Source organism: Hemicordylus capensis, chromosome 1 (genome assembly GCF_027244095.1).
Source record: "Hemicordylus capensis ecotype Gifberg chromosome 1, rHemCap1.1.pri, whole genome shotgun sequence".
NCBI lineage: Eukaryota > Metazoa > Chordata > Lepidosauria > Squamata > Cordylidae > Hemicordylus > Hemicordylus capensis.
The window spans coordinates 218,478,930-218,498,345 of record NC_069657.1 but is presented as its reverse complement, the minus strand read 5'-3'; the positions used below and the strand labels follow the sequence as shown (position 1 = coordinate 218,498,345).

Below are 19,416 nucleotides of genomic sequence, written 5' to 3'. Positions count from 1 at the left end.
TAGAGAGCCAGCGTGGTATAGTGGTTAGAGTGCTGAACTAGGACCGGGGAGACCCAAGTTCAAATCCCCATTCAGCCATGATACTAGCTGGGTGACTCTGGACCAGTCACTTCTCTCTCAGCCTAACCTACTTCACAGGGTTGTTGTGAAAGAGAAACTCACCTATGTAGTACACTGCTCTGGGCTCCTTGGAAGAAGAGTGGGATATAAAATGTAAAATAATAATAATAATAATAATAATAATAATAATAATGAAAATTAGAGAAGTCCTGGAAATAATAAAGCAGCAAATAACAGCAGTGTCAAAGAAGATTAGCAGATATGAAGCCAGAACTACACAACACAGGCAGAATCTCCAATTCCAGCCGAATCAGAGAAGTTTCTACCAAAGCATAGAAGGAGAAACTGCAAGAAACCTAGAAACACCAAATAAAGAAGAAACAGTGCAATTCTGGGGGAAATTATGGGACAATCCAATAGATTATAATAAAAAAGCAGGCTGGATGAAAGAGGTCAAAAATGTAACCAACAAATGCAAGATCTAATAATAACACCAGAATTAATAAGTGAAAGAGCAAAGAAAATTAAAAATTGGACTGCTCCAGGAGATGATGAACTGCATGGCTTTTGGCTTAAACACCTAACAAGCCTTCATAAACAACTATCAAAACAGTTCAATCACATTTTGCAATGAGGTGATATTGAACAATGGCTAACAACTGGGAAAACTCATCTCATCATGAAAGACCCAGCAAAAGGTGCAGTTCCAAGTAATTATATGGTAGACCGATAACCTGTCTGCCAACCATGTTCAAATTATTAACTGGAATAATAGCAGATGAAGTGATGCAACACTTATTAACTAACAAACAGCTTCCAGTTGAACAGAAAGGAAATTGCCCGAACACCAGAGGCACAAAAGACCAGCTGCTGATTAACAAAATGATTTTAGAAAATTGCAAGAGAAGAAAAACCAATCTAAGTGTTGCATGGATTGAATACAAGAAAGCCTTCGATTCATTGCCTCACACATGGATACTAAAATGTTTAGAAACAACTGGTGTCAGCAAAAACATTGAGATATTTATTTAAAAAAGCAATGAGCATGTGGAGTACACAGGTAACAATCAATGGCGAGACACTTGGACAGGTTAGTATTAGAAGAGGCATTTTCCAAGGGGACTCACTATCCCCTCTGTTGTTTGTAATCGCCATGACCCCACTTTCACAAATACTAAACAGAACAGGCCTCGGATACCAAACATCTAAAACATCAAGTCAAATCAACCATCTGATGTACATGGACGATCTGTTGTATGGAAAGTCCCAGTCAGAAATCGAATCACTGCTAAGCACTGTCCGTATATTCAGTAGCGATATAGCAATGGAGTTTGGACTAGACAAGTGTGCTGCATCAATAATGAACAGAGGGAAAATAACAAAAACAGAAGGAATAGAACTGCCCAATGGAAGCAAGATCAAGAACCTGGAAGAGAAAGAACCTTACAAATACTTGGGCATTCTCCAGGCTGATAACATCGCATACACTGAAGTTAAAAGAAAAATTGGAAGTGAATACATCAGGAGAGTTAGAAAAATCCTCAAGTCCAAACTCAATGGCGGGAACACCATACAAGCCATAAACACCTGGGCTATACCTGTTATCAGATACACTGCAGGAATAATAGACTGGACCCAGGCAGAGCTAGAGACGCTAGATCGTAAGACCAGGAAAATCATGATCATCAATCATGCTCTGCACCCCCGCAGTGATGTCGATAGGCTCTACCTCCCTCGCAGCTCAGGTGGAAGAGGAATGCTGCAAGTCCATCAAACAGTAGAGGAGGAGAAAAGAAGCCTTGAAAAATATATCAAGGACAGTGAAGAAGATGCACTTCAAATGGTCAATAATGAGAAACTATTCAACAGCAATGAAAGAAAGCAGGCCTACAAGAAAGAACAAGTCAAGAACCGAGCAGAACAATGGAAAAATAAGCCCCTGCATGGTCAATATTTGCACAATATAAGTGGAAAATCAGACATCACCAAGACCTGGCAATGGCTTAAGAATGGCAACTTGAAGAAAGAAACAGAGGGTTTAATACTGGCTGCACAAGAACAGGCACTAAGGACAAATTCAATAAGAGCAAAAGTCGAAAAATCCACCACAAACAGCAATTGCTGCCTTTGTAAAGAAACAGATGAAACTGTGGACCACCTAATCAGCTGTTGTAAAAGGATCGCACAGACTGACTACAAACAAAGGCATGACAAAGTAGCAGGGATGATACACTGGAACATCTGCAAAAAATACAAGCTACCTGTAGCCAAACATTGGTGGGACCATAACATTGGAAAAAGTTGAAGAAAATGAAGATGTAAAAATATTATGGGACTTCGACTACAAACAGACAAACATCTGCCACACAATACACCAGATATAACTGTAGTTGAGAAGAAAGAAAAACAAGTTAAAATAATCGACATAGCAATACCAGGGGATAGCAGAATAGAAGAAAAAGAAATAGAAAAAATCACCGAATACAAAGATCTACAAATTGAAATTGAAAGGCTGTGGCAGAAAAAGACCAAAATAATCCCAGTGGTAATTGGCGCCCTGGGTGCAGTTACAAAAGACCTTGAAGAGCACCTCAACACCATAGGGGCCACAGAAATCACCATCAGCCAATTACAAAAAGCAGCTTTACTGGGAACAGCCTATATTCTGCGACGATATCTATAACAATTGACAATAAAATTCAGTCATCCCAGGTCCTTGGGAAGGACTCAATGTCTGGATAAAACAAACCAGTCAATAACACCTGTCTGACTGTGTAAACAAGAAATAATAATAATAATAATATACACATCACGGCATCTAAATATCCCTCCCAAGTGCTAAATATCTAGGATTTCTAAATATCCTTTCCAAGTGCAACCCTACCAAGTGCTGGTCTGCGGCATATTTCTTGACTGCTGGATCCTTACTGTTGACAGTCGATTCTAAAAGGCAGAAGCCATCCACCACTTCAATGTCTTCATTATCAATTCTGAGACTGGTTCTTCTGAGCCTTTAGTTGTTGAACTGGTTGTTCTAAGACTGGTTGTTCTGAGACTTTAGTCTTCTCTACATTTAAATGTAGACCCATTTTTTTCACCGTGCTCCTTGACTTTCATTACTAGAGCTTGCAGATCATCCGCATTCTCAGCTATCAGAGTGGTGTCATCAGTGTAGCAGAGGTTATTGATGTTTCTTCCTCCAACTTTATAACCATGCACATCTTCTTCCAATCCAGCTTCTCTCAGTATATGTTCAGCATATAAATTGAACAGAGAAAGAGAATGTGTACAGCCCTGCCTTACTCCTTTGCTTTTTCCTTAGCTAGGTTTAATTTTATGCCATCCAGCTATCTTGAAGGCCGTTTCAAATGCATTGCAATGTCCCAAAGATTCTGCCCATGTGACTTAGGTGACATTGAATCCCTGGTTTATACTCTTAAAAAAAATTAATTGTGGATTTTATTCAGGTGCAAGGAAGAATTTGGTGTTCCCACTGACTAGAGACCATTGCTTGGGAGATTCCACTGAGTGTTATTTGCTTTTTTAATAAATGAGGCTGTCTCTTCTGTTATACTGTCAGTGGCAAAAAGTTTTAAATCTTGTGATCAAGACCAGGCCTGTACTAGTAGGAGTTGACTGATGATTGCTAAAGGGTTGTAGTTTTGTTTTGTGTGTATGTGTTTTCCTTTTGGACTGTGGATATGGTCTATGGGCCAATAACATTTGACTGATTTACTGATTCAGGGCTTCTTATATTCCAGGTGATGGCAAGCACATTTTCTTCTACATGCCAACCATGGTCAGCAAGTACACAAGCATTATTTGAGGCTCTCCACACGAGCAGTACAAATGGGTGCATTTGTACTTTGCTGCAGCCATGTTCAATAAAATGATATTTGCAAGCTCACCAAATGTTGAAAGAATAGCATGCAATTCTTGGATGACAGTCATTCCATCAAATATTATTGCACCATTTTCTGAAACTTGGTCAATGAGACAGTCTTTACTTTAGGAAAGAATAAGATCAAGGAGAGCTGATTTGTTGGGTTTTACCTGCACACAATCATCAATACTAGCAAGAATATATGAAACTGTTCTGAAAGAGTATGGCAAGATTTCTCTCAGATCAACTTTCCTATTCTGGCCCATTACTAAAATTGATTAAAAAGAGTTTCTTGTTGTTCACTCAGCAGTGGTCCGTATGCTGCACAAGAGTTTGAGAGTGGAACAAGGGCTCAGCTTTCATAGGGAGCCTTGCTAGGAGTTGTGCTAGAGGCTTGCTCTGCAGCCCAGAGCATGGGGAGGAGGATTGTGAGTGATTTTCATTTCTCTCCCCTACCTGCAAAAGGCCTTTGCACTGCCAGAAATATGTCAGTGCAAGCTGTACAGCTCTTTTGCAGAAAGAGAAGCAAAGATCACTTCCTAATTCCCCTCCTCACAGACTGGGCTGCGGAGCAAGCCTTCTGCACAACTAGTCTCAAGGCTCCCTGTGACAGTGGAACCCTCCTACTCTTGCACATCATGTGTGCCTCATATTTTCAGATTGTTGTGCTGTCAATACCTTGCTCTCTGGGTACATCTGGAGTCATACCTGCCATCTCTTAGCACTGTCTTCTTGTTGCAGCCCTCACATGTTGCGACAGGATCCGTTGATAAACTGCATGCAGCTTTGTATTAATCCAATCAAGCTGCTTTTTGTTTTTGAATCTCTGTTGCAAATGTATTCAATTGATCTCGTCAGTTGATGAGAACCCATCACTACTCTAATGCTAGACTGTCCATTGTCCTTTGAATATTGAGTTCTTGTAGGATTTTTGAATTGTAATGAACAGGTTCACTATTTACAACCAATATGAAAGATGAAGCCTGGCCTAGTTAAATTAAGAAAAGAACCAAGACATCATGAAGCAAATAATTGAAAGATGCAGATCCCAGTTAGAGCTCCATGTAGCTTTCTCTTTCGCCCGCCTGGCATTAAAGATTAAGAAGAGAGAAACATGTGGTGTCATTGTTGATGGTGCTTTGTCAGGGGGAAAGGGAGGGTACTGAGAGTGGTAGCGGATTGTAAGTGGCTGAGAATAGGAAGGGAGTAGGAGGAGCATGAGCAAAGCAGTGGTTGGCTGACCAATTGTTTGTAAGGCTTTTGTGGTTGTTCACTAGGTATATCCAGTAACTAAAAGGTAGCAGGTTTAGTTTATAGTTCTGAGGATGATAGAACCAAAGAGCAAATTGGTAGGGAAAGAAGCAAAGCATATGTCTAGTAGTACCAGCTTCAAAGCAATCCATGAAACTACAAAAAGATCAGTTTACATTTATTTCTTCAGAGCTGGCCCTACCGTAAAGCAAATGGAAGAAGATTGCTTCAGATGTAGATTTGGTGCACCTCTAGAAGTGGCAGATTCTAAGCTCTCCCATCTCTGCTTGCCTCCACAGTACTCTCTCTGCTCCTCTCCTTATGTCACCTAGTCTTGCCTTCTCCCTCTTTTCTTCAAAATTGAGTATATGCTGTTGCCAAACTGCTCTGCCACTCCTCTTTTTCCAATAGGCCTGGAAGAAGAGGGAAGGTAATATTTTCAGCAGCATATGCTCATTGGCTGCTGCCCCTAAAAGATAGACCTATGCCACTGCTTAGCCCAGTTGCAGAGGTAGGAATGTGCACCAACTGCAGTTTGTGCACTGGTTTGGTGCTGAACCAGTTTGTACGAGGTTGGAATTGGTTTGGCACCATGGGGAGTGGAGAGCAGGAGCTTTTAAAAAGTATGTCCTTACCTGCTCTCTGCTGTTGCATACAGCTTCTTCCTGCTGCGGTAGTCATCCTAAAAACTCACGCAAGGTTTTATGCTCTACTCTTTTTTAAACCTCCTGCTCTAAGCTCCCCTCCCCCTGGCGCTGAACCGGTGCACGAACCTCGGTTCATGCACATCCCTAGCCAGAGGGCAAAAACCATCAGCAGAAAGCTGATGAGTCAGAAAACATTGTGTGAGGGAGAGGGTGGGGTGCATGTTGGAAGGTGGTGGAGAGAGAAAGAAGGTGTAGTACAAGTTGGAGAGGAAGAAAGGCTGAATGTACTGGGCTGAATGAACTTACAATCATTTTAGGACATTATCAAAGACATCTCTCTGTGTTGGAATCATTAGACTGGTTTGTTCAAGACTGGTTCTATTATTGGTGAATAAAAAAACTTTAAAACTTCACCATCTCTAAACAACTGAAAACTGAGGACTGAACCCATGTGAAATTATCTGCTTTCTAACTATGACTGTGCAATAATTGAGTAGTATGATCTCTGAAAGGGAGGAAGTTGATTAATCCCTTTTAGAGAGTAACCACCATTCACCATGTTAATTCATTTATTAATTGATTTCTGCTATATATTAATTTAATTGCAAGCAATAATAAATGAATTAACATGATGAATTGAGATACTCTAATGTATATATTTATCAAGACTAATTGATACTCTGATGAGATGTATGTTAACTACATTAACTTATTCTAGACACATGTGATTGTGCATGTTTAGTTTTTGCTTTGTGTGGATATGGTAGATTTGTGTTGGCTTAGCACAACCGTTAACACAAATGATAGATAATGGCTTTTGAAAAGAAATGCACTGGTTGCTTCCAAATATCCATTGAAATGCATTTCTATGACCATTCAGAAGACACCAATGCATTTCAATTGTCATTCATTTTAGTATGTTTTCTGGTAAAACTTAATGGTAGGCGACTTGTAGAAGCTTTTGGAATGGCAGACTCCTGAGCTGTTCCCCTTTATTTCTGGGTTCCATTTGTGATTAAATCATGCAACATCTATATACTGGGAACACTTGTATTGCACAATATTTGTGCATGCTGACTGTGCCCCTGTGATTTCTTAAAATCAGTGGCATGTTTCTTTAGCAATCTAAAGCATGAAGATAAACTAAATATTTCCAAAAGGTGAGAGAAATCAAAGAATCTGTAGAGGAAATCTGCATGTTGGGAAATATAGCATTTCAAATTATTCCAGGATTGCAGAAAATGGAGAACGATTGAGGTCATTTGGTGTTTTGTTTCAGGTAGCAAGATGTCTTGGGCCAGCTCTGTGTTTTCTACATATCAAGTAATATTTTACGTCCTATTCCAGGTCTTCTCTTAGAAAGTTAAGGGCCTAACTACACGTTCTGTGGAAACACGTGTTACCAAACCCCTGACTTCTTTCATGTAAAAAAGCTAGACATATTTGATTAATATGAACATTGCCACCTCCTGACTTTCTAAATGAGGCAGCAAGCAATTTTCAAATTATTAATTTCTAAGATGAAGCATCTTGAGAATTTCTCATATTTGCAGCATTTTCTCCCATTAGAAAGAATTGACAGGTTTGCAGTGAATGAACTGTAACATCCAAACCCTGCCAAACATTTTTCTTCATAAGTCCCCTGTGCTGTTTAAATGTCTGAACTAAATTTACCAAACTTGGCAGATTCCTGAAGATGAACAGGACTGCCAAGTATTTCCAGCCTCAAGGAGAGGGAGAGAGAGAGTGAGAGAGAGAGCACTAATGGTTCTTAAAATATTTGCAGGAGGCACCTGGCTATAATTGTAATTTTATAATGGTGTCCTACTACCCACTTGCCTCTTTGGCACCTTTGTGTTCAGGTTGTTCTTAAGTGGATGACAGCATCTGAACAGAATTGTTCCCAAATAAACCACTAGTATCCCTAGAGAAGAAGGGTTGTTTTACAAAACATTCCCGTGTTTTGATGTTTGATGAAGGGTCTCAGCATTGCAACCTGGCTGGTTACAACAACAAATTTTAAAAAAGACTTGGCCTTTTTTTTAATTTTTTGAACCAGGGATTGCTATCAGAGATCCTGCGTAAAGAAGAAGACCCTAGAACAGCCTCCCAGTCCCTCCTGGTAAACCTGAGGGCAATGCAGAATTTCCTCAACCTGCCTGAGACAGAACGAGATCGTATATATCAGGATGAGAGAGAGAGGAGTATGAACCCCAATGTGAGCATGGTGTCTTCAGCTGCCAGCAGTCCAAGTTCCTCCAGAACCCCCCAGGTAAGGTTCAACCCTATTATAATTGCTTTCAGACTAATCCCTTTATCTAGAAAACTTACAACCAGGTCTGGTTAGGCTTTTCCCATCTGATAGTCAAGCTTCCAAGTGTGTCTTAGAAGCTTAAATTTTTAAGGTTTGGAATTGCTGCTAACAGATGTGCACTCACTTCTACCAGCACTTCCTGGGTAAAACCAATAAGTTAATATTTATTAATGCTGCAAATATAAAGAATGAAAAATGCAATTACCTACATGAAAGAATTCATACAGGTTACATTGTACATATTGGCTGTAATCTCAAGCTCCAGGGGCTACTCCAGTCTGCAGTGTTGGCAAATGTTCCCACATATGTCCACTGTAATGTTAGAGTAATTCTTGACCTTGAAGAAAATAAGGCAGTCACCATTTCCTCTCACTGTTTCTGCACTTCAGCCTCAATGTGTGCCAGAGCTTTCTCATCAGTGTGAGGTCATTCACACAATCAAAGAGGCTGTTCTCTCACATACCCTAGCCCAGGCTAGGGAAGCCCTGCCTGGGTTAGGCTGTGCATGAGAACCACTGGGATTGGGCCCAATCCCAGTGGGGCAGTGCTGCCTAGGCCAGCTTTGAAACCTTAACCCAGATTCCAGGATCGTGTGTTATCTGGGGCTACATTCAGCCCCAGCGGACACAGAGATGGGTGCCTAGAGTGCCCCTCTTCTGGGGGAATCCCCCAATGCACTGTCCAGGTTGCGCAGTGAATTGTGAGATATCCAGAGGCTGGGATGTGTCATCCCGGCCTCCAGAAATCATCTGGGATCACAGTCGCACATCCAGCAACATTCTGGCGCTTGTCTGGGGGGAAGGTGAGTTGAACCAGCCTGTTGTCCCACCTGTTTGGTTGTGTGAATGGCCACCAAAACTGTGTTCTACCTGGGGTTGGGAGCTATGTGTGCTCCTAGTTTTCGGTTGTGTGGCAGCAAGGCAGGAGGAAAACCTGGGTAGAAGTGATTGTGTGGAAGCAAGGTCGGAGGAAAACCTGGGTAGCTTTTCCTACTACCTTGCTTCCACACAATCACTTCTACCTGGGTTTTCTTCCTACCTTGCTTCCACACAACTGATAATTGGGAGCACATATAGCTCCCAAACCCAGCTAGAACATAGTTTTTGATTGTGCGAATGACCATGTCTATGATATTAACCCTTGGTTGCTATGCAAAAATGAAATTAGTACAGTCACCTCTAGCTGGTGGCAAGCCAATCTCTAAGCAATAACTAGAGAAACTTAGAGCTAAGAAAAGGTCTATGTGTATGACTGCAGCATACCTGTAGCATACTACCGTCAAAAAACACAGCTGTTCTGGAATGTGGCAGCCAAATTGTTATTCAAGGTTTCCTTCGATGAACACGTTGCACCTGTGTTGAAGAAATTCCACTGGCTTCTAGTTGGTTTCTGGGCACACTTCAAAAGTGCCGGTGCACACCTTTAACGCCCTAAATGCTTTAGCTATCATTATATTTGAGAATATGTGTGGTACTGTACTGACCCAATATGAGAAGACTGGCAAATCGTAAATATAGTGATTGTTTTTGTTAAAAAGGGAGGAAGCCAATCCTAGAAATTGTTCACTAACTACTCTTGCTTCAACCCATATATTAATTGATGTATTTAGCAAGAATAAAGGTAGTTACAAATAGGGATGTGCGAGCTAGCTCACTTTCAGCCGGGCTTGACATTGAGCCGGCATGGTTTGAGCCATTCGAGTTCAAACCACATAGTGATGCAAATGGTCTCTGTGCATGCGTGGTCACACAAATGGACTCTGTGCGTGTGCAGTGGCCTGAACTGGGACACAACTGGCCTGGGCTGTCATTTGGGAGGCTGGGGGCGGGGGGTTGGAGGAGCCCCCTCCACCTTCCCTGCCACCCCAGCACCTGCATTTTAAAGGAAAAAACTAACTTTTCTCTCCCACCCCCACATTTACTCTAGAGAATTCCCTTTGCTTGTAAAGGGGAATCCTCAACCAGATTCCCCATTACAAGTATACTCCTCATGCCAGCCCGCAAGCCAGTTCAGCCTCGTTTTATGGCTGAACTGAACCCAGTTCGGTCGAGACCAGGCCGGGCTGGTTCAAATCTTGTCCAGATTTGAACCGAACTGGTCTCAGACAAGGATTTGTTAGAACAAATTATGCAGAAAGATGCTTGTTTCCATAATAAATGAAATATCTTATTTGGAAAATAGAGGGAATACAATATGCTATTGGTTCTGCTACTCATTTATCTTAAGTTTGATGTCCTTTTTTTGGTTTCATATGCAACAAATGCATCTTTCAAGCGCAAGAACAAAGTAATTAACAGCAACCCTGTGCACACTTACCTGCGAATAAGTCACATTGAACATAGTCACAATGTTTGTATTATCATGAATCCCGTTTTCTGCTTGAGTATATTTATAATTTGTTCCTTTCTGGAAAACAGTGCAATGTCTACTAAACAATTAAAATAGCCTTCAGTCTTCTCCATTTGTAGATACAGATATTGTTGGTTGGATCTCTTAGTATGGGATTTCTGGGCATTCCACAAAAAAGGAGTCCAATTTCACACACTGCATGTTCAGTAAAGGGAGCACAGCAGCCACATTCTCCAGGTATCCGCTTTGCCTTCACAAGGATATTCTTTATACACATGCTGTCCCAGTAAAGAAACTAGATGCATTTAATAAATACACATGGTCACCTCATTTTCTTGCATGCTGCGATTATGTAGCTGGAAACCTACTCATTTGTGGTTTATGTCCTCCTCTCTCTTACCTTCCTCCATGTCCCTAATCTCCAAACACTTTTAAGATTTGTGTTTGTTCGTTTAAAATGTATGTCTTTATTTAAAATATTTATATCTGTGCACCTCAAGGGCAGTACTGTTCAGGGTGGCATGTGTAATGTGTGTACACCAGAGCTAGAGCCCATAAAATAAATTATCCAGGTATTCTAGAAATAAAATTGACAATAATGTTTGCTTTGTATATAGGACAGCTGCATTGTTTGATGGGGCAGGGGATGGGCAGGTAATGTTAGTTCAGTGGTAGAGCATCTGCTTTGCATGCAGAAAGCTGATGCTCTTTTCCATGTTCACTCCAGTGCAGTCACCAGGTAGGGCTGGGAGAAACTCTTGCCTGAAATCTTGCAGAGCTGCTGCCGGTGTAGACAATACTGAGCTAGATGGATTAATGGTCTGACTCAGTATAAGGCAGCTTCCTGTGTTTCTGTGTAATGCAGAAAGATGGGCTCATACATGATACATACATACATGATTGCATCTAAGTCTAAAACATCCCTGGATTGCATCTGGGCTAGGTAAGTGAAGGAGTGCCATCTTTTGCAGTACATGGAGAGAGATGTGTAGACATTCCAATGGGCAAAGGTATAGCTTGTGAATGGTAGGAAGGCACCATAACCAAAGCAGGGGGAAATGCCCAGGGGTGAACTACTTTAAATTGCAAGTGCGATATCATCAGAAGTCTTGCTTCCAATAAGAGACATTTTGATACAAGAAGGTTATTGTCTTTAAAAATAGCCAAAATAGAGAAAATGTATTTTAAAATTATTAAAATTATAAATGTATTTTCTGGTGCCAGAGTTAATTCTATATAATAAAGCATTGTTTCCATAGATACCAATCTGTGATATGATTTTGCGGTGTGGTGATGTGGGTAATATTGGAGAGTATCAAGAAATATAATAAATCTCCAATTTTTCTATTGTATTCCTTATTCTTTTAGTAGTTTTCAGTTTGTAACTTTAAGTTGATGAACTTTTATTTGGCATTGTGTGGTATTAGTTGATCAGTTCCACATCAGTCTAATAAAAGAAAGTGCAAGAAAGGTTAAAATGTTGGTTTCTGCTTTCCTTATTCTTTGATAACGGTCAGAACAAATTAGGAAGGGGTATTACTAGCAAGGGGTGTTATTTTAATAACATGTTATTCATTTTATTTATTTAGTTCCAGCATTTCAATCCTATGGGGCTATTCACATGGCTGTGCCCGCACACGGTCAGTCGGGTAGGAAGGCAGGGTTCAACCTATCTTCCCCCAAATGACTGCTCTGAGCCCCTGCGGTACACAAGCCATGCACTCACACATCCAGCGCTGTAGAGAGTAATGTAGATGACTATCCGGGACTTCTTGTCCCAGCCTCTGAGAATCCCCCAGTGCACTGCACACAGATAATCCCCCAGGGAATTCAGAGAATCCTCCAGTTCACTGCACACTGGGATTCCCCCAGTAGATAGGTGCTCTAGCCGCCTGTCTCTGTGTGTGGCCAGGCTGGAAGCAGCCCAAACTTGCACACAAGCAGGAAGCCAGGTTAAGGGAGCACTTGCTCCCTTAACCTTGGCTAAGAGCTGGGCTAAAAATGCCCTGCTGGGATTGGGCCTGATCCCGGCGGTTCTTTTGTGCAGCCCAGCCCAGGCTGGGCTTTCCTAACCTGGGTTAGGCTGTGTGTAAGAACATTCTATTTGTTTCATTTCAAAACAACTAACAAAAAAAGTAACTCCTTAAAACAATTTTAAAACAAATCAACAATTATAAAAATTTAAGCCAGCAATTTTAAAAACAAATCTGTATAATTACAACAGGTTAAAAATAAAATCGAGTAGCAACCCCTTCAAGCCTTTTTCATAATATAGACCCTGATCACAAAGCTTACTGAAATAAATCCATTTTTACTGTCAACAAAAAAGAAAGTGGAGATGAAACCAGTAGGACCTCCCTTGGCGTTCAGTAACCTTGGTGCCACAGCAGAGAAAGCCCAGCCCCTTGTGCTCACCCACCATACTTCCAGTGGTGAAGGGATACAGAGCAGGGCTTCCAGAGCTGATCTCAGCACTTGGGCAGGCATATATGGGAGGAGGTGATTCTTAAGATCGTTTGCTAAGGTATTACTATAGCAGCCTACCAGTGTCTAACCTAAGTTCCTGAAATAAAATGAAACAAAACAAGACAATGAACTGCCCTTTTGAACTATTTAGTGAAACCTGCTTTTTCTTCCGAGAGCGAACTATGCAACTCTATCAAATTAAACAGAGACTATAAATATTCAACACCCCCCCCCCCAAAAAAACCCGGGCTGCTTTAAGGTACCATCATGGTGAAAATGACATTACTGCAGGGTTGGCCCAAAGATTGCTGGCACCCCAAGCAAAGCCTGATTTTGGCACCCCCTCTCCCCTTTGCCCATGTGGGCAGGTACCTCCCATCATCCAAGTGGGTGGGTGAATGGACTGGCAGTCTCTGTTGTATGCGCGAGCATGCAGATGGTCCCTGACACCCTCCTGCCTACTACTTGTCCTTGCTGTGATGTAGCAGCATGATTATAATGCACTGCGCCAGGCCAGTTGCCCAGAAGTAGCCACCCAGAGAGCAATTAGTTATGGGGTGGCTAACAAATAAGTTATTATTGTTCTATTTACACACAGCCCCAGATGTTATTGACTGGATTTGCTACTTTAATTATCAGGCCCTTACCAAGGGTCTAGGATAACTAAAGAAAAATTAAAGATAGTGTTGTAGTATTCGTGCTGTCCCGAGTAGTGTGGCCTTCTGTAGCTGATGTGTTGTAATTTTATCGATGCCCAAGGTGTCAAGATGGTGTTCAAGTTCTTTTGGTACTGCACCAAGGGCACCAACAACTGTTGGCACCACTACTGTTTTCTTTTTCCGGAGCTGCTCAATTTCAGTCTGAATGTCCTTGTATTTAGTTATTTTCTCCAGTTGTTTTTCACTGACTTGTCTATCCCCTGGGATTGCAGTACCAATGATCAGAACCCAATTCTTCTTGATGCCTGTCAGATCAGGCATATTGTGTGCTAAATGTTTGTATTTGAAAATCCCAAAGGATTTTTGCCTCTTCATTTTTTGTGACCTTCTCAATCGGATGATTCCACCAATTCTTGCTTGCTAGCAATTTGTAATTCTTGCAAAAAATTCCAGTGGATCATTGCAGCAACTTTGTTGTGTCTTTCCTTATAATCAGTCTACATGATTTTCTTACAACAAAACACAAGGTGCTCAACTGTCTCATCTGCTTCCTTGCATAATCAACACTTACTTTGTTGTTGTTGTTATCAAGCAGCAGCAGCAGTACTGGCTGGCGGAGGCAGTAAGGAGAGCAAGTGGGTGGCTGCGCAAGTGACAGAGATGGGGAGTGCCCGCTTAGACACCCGCCTGCTTGCTCACTCAGATAATGGGACTTGCACCCACCCACCCATGGGAGAAGGGGGCAAGGGATGCATCAATGTACCCTTCAGGTTGCTGCCTCAGGCAGGCAGTTAGGTCTGCCTAGCAGGCTGGCTGGCCCTGCTTTTGGCTTACTGGGTGGCATGTGACCCAAGCCAGCAGTGCCCGTCCCCATGGCACCCTAGGTGACTGTCTAGTTCATCTAGTGGATGGGTGGTCCTGCATAACTACCTTTCCTAAATATCTAAATGTGCTGTTTCTGTCGGTTGAAAGACTTGCTAAATTTCATTGGCCAGGTTCAAACATAACTTTAAATAATTGTTTAATGCCACAAAAACAGGCCTGAGAGAGCCACAGACTTTGTGCTCTCTCCACTCCACTTTACTCTTTCTCCCATGAAAGAAAGAGAGAAGAGCAACGTTCTACATTATGATCAAACTCGGGAACCTGCCATTTGTTAGCGAAGGCTCCATTCAGAGTCAGATCATCCAAAAGAATCGTCAGTGTGGCCTGAATGAATGCTGAGTCTATATGCTCCCCACTCCCCCTTTTCATCATCTTGTGCACCTGGCTGCAAAGGAGGAATTCTTGCTTCTTAAATGACAGCTGTGCATGCCATCTGACCCGAGGAACTGTAGTTTAATTGTGGCTTACAAACCAGGATATGAAATCAGGATACAGGTTTTATAATCTGGTTTGTTAAACCACAGCTCTTGAGTTCAGATGACACACAGAACTGTGGTTTAACAAACCAGGATTCTTGTGTCACAGCTGTGGGCCTGAAGAGAGAATGTGTGAGCTTGGTGCTTGTTCAGGTTCATAGTTTGCTGGATTGTGATTTGTTTGATCACTAGCAGTTTGGTATCCTGGTTTGTGCTAACTCTAGTTAACAAATTGCAGTTAGCTGATTTCATACATAACTAGCTGGGCTGGGCGCAGAGCATCTGCGCCTCAAGCCGGCACCACCACTGCCTCCCCCTGCCCCCACCAGCCTGTCTGGCTTTCTGGCCAGCCCGCTTCTCCCTCCTCCCGCTTCTCTTCTCCCCCCACTTCTCTGCGCGCCCCCCACGCTTTCTGGCTGGAGGGCCAGCTGGAAAGCCGGCCTGCCACCTCCTCTCACCTACCCACCAAATCCTGGAGACCAGCCCGGCCCTCTGCCACCTCCTGCTCCCAGAGGCCACTGGCCAGCATCCTTATTTTCATCCCCGTTGCTAGTTCGGCAGCTGCTCCCAAACTCTCGTGAGAGCTGCCACACATGGGATTAGCGATGGGTACGTTTAAGAGAATTATATATGAAGAAGATGTGGTACTGCACTTTGTTTTAAAGCAAAAGCTTTCACTTGCCTCCTATTGTACATAAGGGTGGGAGCAGAGAATATGCATACCACCCCCATGGCTCCCTTTGGCTTGTTCGCATGTAGTGCTCAACTATGGTTTAGTGTTATGTCTGAACTGGGCAGGAATCCTTGGTTGCTATCAAGTGTAAAGAGCTGCTGCTTGATACAACAGCTTTGTACAGTATGATCATGATTATGCTCATAGGTTTGTTAGCTTAGCTGTTTCAATATCATGTTTGACTTATACTGGTGAAGCGAGCAACTAGTCTGAACAGAACTTGAAGAGGTTTCCAGTATTTGGGTAATGGCTTCTCCTCCTTCATTCCTTAACTTCCCCTAGATCTGTCTCTGCTGGCTCAGTATGAGGAAGTGCCAACATTCTCTGTTTATTGTCCTTCATTTGTCACAGAAGTTGATTGAAAATCATTCAATTAAAAGGAGTGCAGTGGAATACACAGAATTGCAATATGAGTTTAGGAGACCAAGGTTAGCACATCAAACACACTGTCAAGTCGGCGTTATGAATTTTTTTTCATTCCAACTGATTTCCTAGGTGAAATTAGGTGACTGTCTGGCTAGCATAATGATGGGAAACCATACATACTCAAATGACATACATATAGCTTTAATAAAGAATGAGAGAGACTTGAGGGAGTGCATTAAATTGAGTAATAATTTATTATTTAGAGACCTCTATGCATTTACTCATTTTTTCTGGGAGAATTGCCTGTTTCTCCAAGGTATGCTGTTTTTAGGGGGAGAAAAAGCAAAAATCCAAATGCTCATCTATGTATTGTATTTGGTGAATCTGGCAACTGCTTTGAGCTTAATGCCTTAGCTATGTAACCTTTCAGTTTTTCCGTATATGTGCTTCTGTGTGTGTTATGAAAAAGAGGGAGGGGAGAGAGAGGTGTGTGTGTGTGTTTTGGAGGGAGCTGTGTATGTCCTATAGGAATGCACTGCAATTATTTCCAATCACAATTAACCTGATTAGAATAATGGACAGGAAGTGTCCCTCTGTAGCTAATGCAGTTTGGCATCAGCTGACTGAAATCCTTTGATAATTTCTGCACAGATGGCTGGGCTGAAAGCAGCACTTTTTTAATTATTATTTTCATGGTCTCTCGGTAGGCCAAAACCTCGACACCGACAACAGACCTCCCCATTAAGGTGGACGGAGCCAACATCAACATCACAGCTGCCATTTATGACGAGATCCAACAGGAGATGAAAAGGGCCAAGGTGTCTCAGGCTCTGTTTGCAAAAGTGGCTGCCAACAAAAGTCAGGTGAGTAAGGGGTTCTTTTTCAAGGAAAGAGAAAGCTTTGAGGTTGAAATTGGACCCCTCCCTTATTCCACCAATAAAAGTACATCTGCTTCCTACTGTATTAACAATCATCATCATCTCAGAAGAATCAAATGTGTTTGTCCTTTAGCTCCAGAATGATTTATATCTGCCTTTTAAAACTGAATAACTAGCAAAAACATAATCAGATCATCTTTCCTTAAAAGAAAAGTGAAAAAGAAACAGGACCATAACATGCTTGCATTTTTCTTTACCTTCTTCAGTAAGCCAAGGGCCTTTGAAATAATGGTATCCCACACATTTGACTGATACATTTTTTGATTCCTTTAACTATTTTGTATGGGAAACCAATGGGAAATACAGAATGATCATTATTTGGTTCTTAGCTTCTGAATATGTTCCTTGCTGTAAAAAGATGGTGAAGTGTTGAGAGTGAAAGGAATGCAAAGAGGAACTTATTTATTGAAATATAGGAGTCTTACAGACTGTTATACAGATTTGTATTACACTATATAAGGAGGATTTAAATCTTTCTCATCCTTCCCCTGTCCTGCTTCTGATTCGCCATGTCTTCTTGTGCACCACTTTTTTTCAGTGGAGCTTGTTGGTTAGTGTGCACAAAAAGCGAAAGGCCCAGGCACAATATGAAATACATAAAAGGAAAATGCCATGGAGCCCTCTTACACTGTTAAATGAATAAAAATGTCATGTACCACATGGCAAAATATAATGAGAGCTGGAGCTGTTAAATGAATAAAGCTGTTAAAAGCATAATGCCACTTGGCACAACTACTGTGCATTTAACGGTTTTCCACTGTGTAATAAATGACATATGTGGTAAAAGTGCAGTAAATATAAAAACTGCACAATTGATTTTGCAAACGTGCCCTTCGTCCTTTCGTTCATATGAATACCAATGATGTGTGTGCCGCCAAGACTGGATAGTTCTTAATCAGGACCCTTTTAGTACAAACTGAATTACCAGGCTCTTTCTGAGGTTTGGCTCCACAGTGCTTGGAAGCTTCCTGTCATTTTACGCAGAAGAGTCTTGAAATAGAAAAGCTCTGAGACACCCAATAATTTGGGTGGCTCATTGACTTCAATCTGTGCCAACTTGAATACTGAAATTCCAGAGGAGCTGGTCACCATCCACTCTTCTGATCTAGAATGCACTAATTGTTCTTGACTTGAAAAAGGAAACAATGTTGCAGTATATATGAATGCCACAGATGATTTTAAAAAAACCAAACATGAGCAGCGAAGGTTTAAAATTAAGCCTTCGCTAAAAATGATTAGTGAAAACTAATGTTGATGTGGCTTCACCCAATAATACTTCTTGAAGTATTTTTGAGTGTGTAGTGCTTTTGTTTCACTGTTTAAGCAGGCAGCAGATAGATTCCCCTATAAGACTTCAGTATTAACTGTTTTGAAATATTGTAGGTATTGAGACCTTCTGTTTAGAATAGGGATTGGAAATTTATTCAGTATAAATAATTTTTTTTAAACTGAAAATAGTTTTTTAAAATGCTATGAGATTACAGTTGCTGTTTAGCATAAATTGCATATCATGTTCATTTACATGAATGATGCCAAACTACAGTTGGTTGCCATGGTACCGTTATTCTACAGCATGAGTTTTCAGATTATGTCTCAGCCTTCCCACATGTAAGTAATGGTGCTTCCATTTTCTTATCAAATCACCATCAAACATCACCATCAAACATCCATCTGCTCCTTTAAAATGTAAAGCCTAGAAAACTCCCCAAAGAACAGATCTAAATGGAAAATAATTCATCTTTGGAAAATCCATAAGAACCACCTTAACATCTAAGTGTTCCTAAAAATAACTGTGTACATTAACTGGTTATATAGTTAGAGGAGAAGAGGAATGGGTAGAGTGGTTGGTTATATAGTTAGTGACATTCTTAGTACTTCTAGACAACCACAGTGTCCGGCTACACGTCCCTGTCTCCTCTTCCCAGCCTGTCTAGGCTTATCGGGACCGGCCTCAGAGCAGGGACAGGGAGCGGGTTGAGCGTCACCCTTTGCCTCCTCTGTCCCAGGCTGCTCTGCCCCTCTCCGGGGGCCCCCCGACACTCTCTACCAGTCACCTTCTCATCCCTGGCAGGCTCCTTATATGCCTCCTCACAGGCTATGCATCGCCTGCCCCCAATTATGGGGCCAATGCCCCTCTTTATTACCTGTAATTGATTACCCCTTACAGCTGTTGCTAGTGCCTCTCCCCCTTCTCCTTCCTCCTGCTCAGACTCCCTCCCTTTGGGAGGCATGCTGCTGATGTTATTCTTGCATGCCTCCCCTTCATTCTTATCATGGCTCAGCTCCTCCTCCACTGGAGCTGTGTCCCTGCCCATTGGCAGGCTTTCCTCCATCTCTCTTTGGCTGCCACCCATCCCTGTTGTCTTGGGCCCTCTTACCCCTCCGTCTT

At 41.8% G+C, this 19,416-nt stretch overlaps 1 protein-coding gene across 2 annotated transcripts in view; it reads left to right on the top strand.

Annotated features, from left to right (window-relative positions):
* The window catches only part of SATB2 (SATB homeobox 2), a 277,520-nt gene that overhangs the window by 177,231 nt on the left and 80,873 nt on the right, over positions 1 to 19,416 (top strand). The window contains exons 8-9 of one of the 2 annotated variants that reach the window (XM_053283544.1): positions 7,901 to 8,113; positions 16,797 to 16,952. In XM_053283544.1, coding sequence (XP_053139519.1) covers positions 7,901 to 8,113; positions 16,797 to 16,952 — 369 coding nt within the window. The remainder of the gene's footprint in view (positions 1 to 7,900; positions 8,114 to 16,796; positions 16,953 to 19,416) is intronic. The other variant, XM_053283545.1, reaches the window with a different exon arrangement.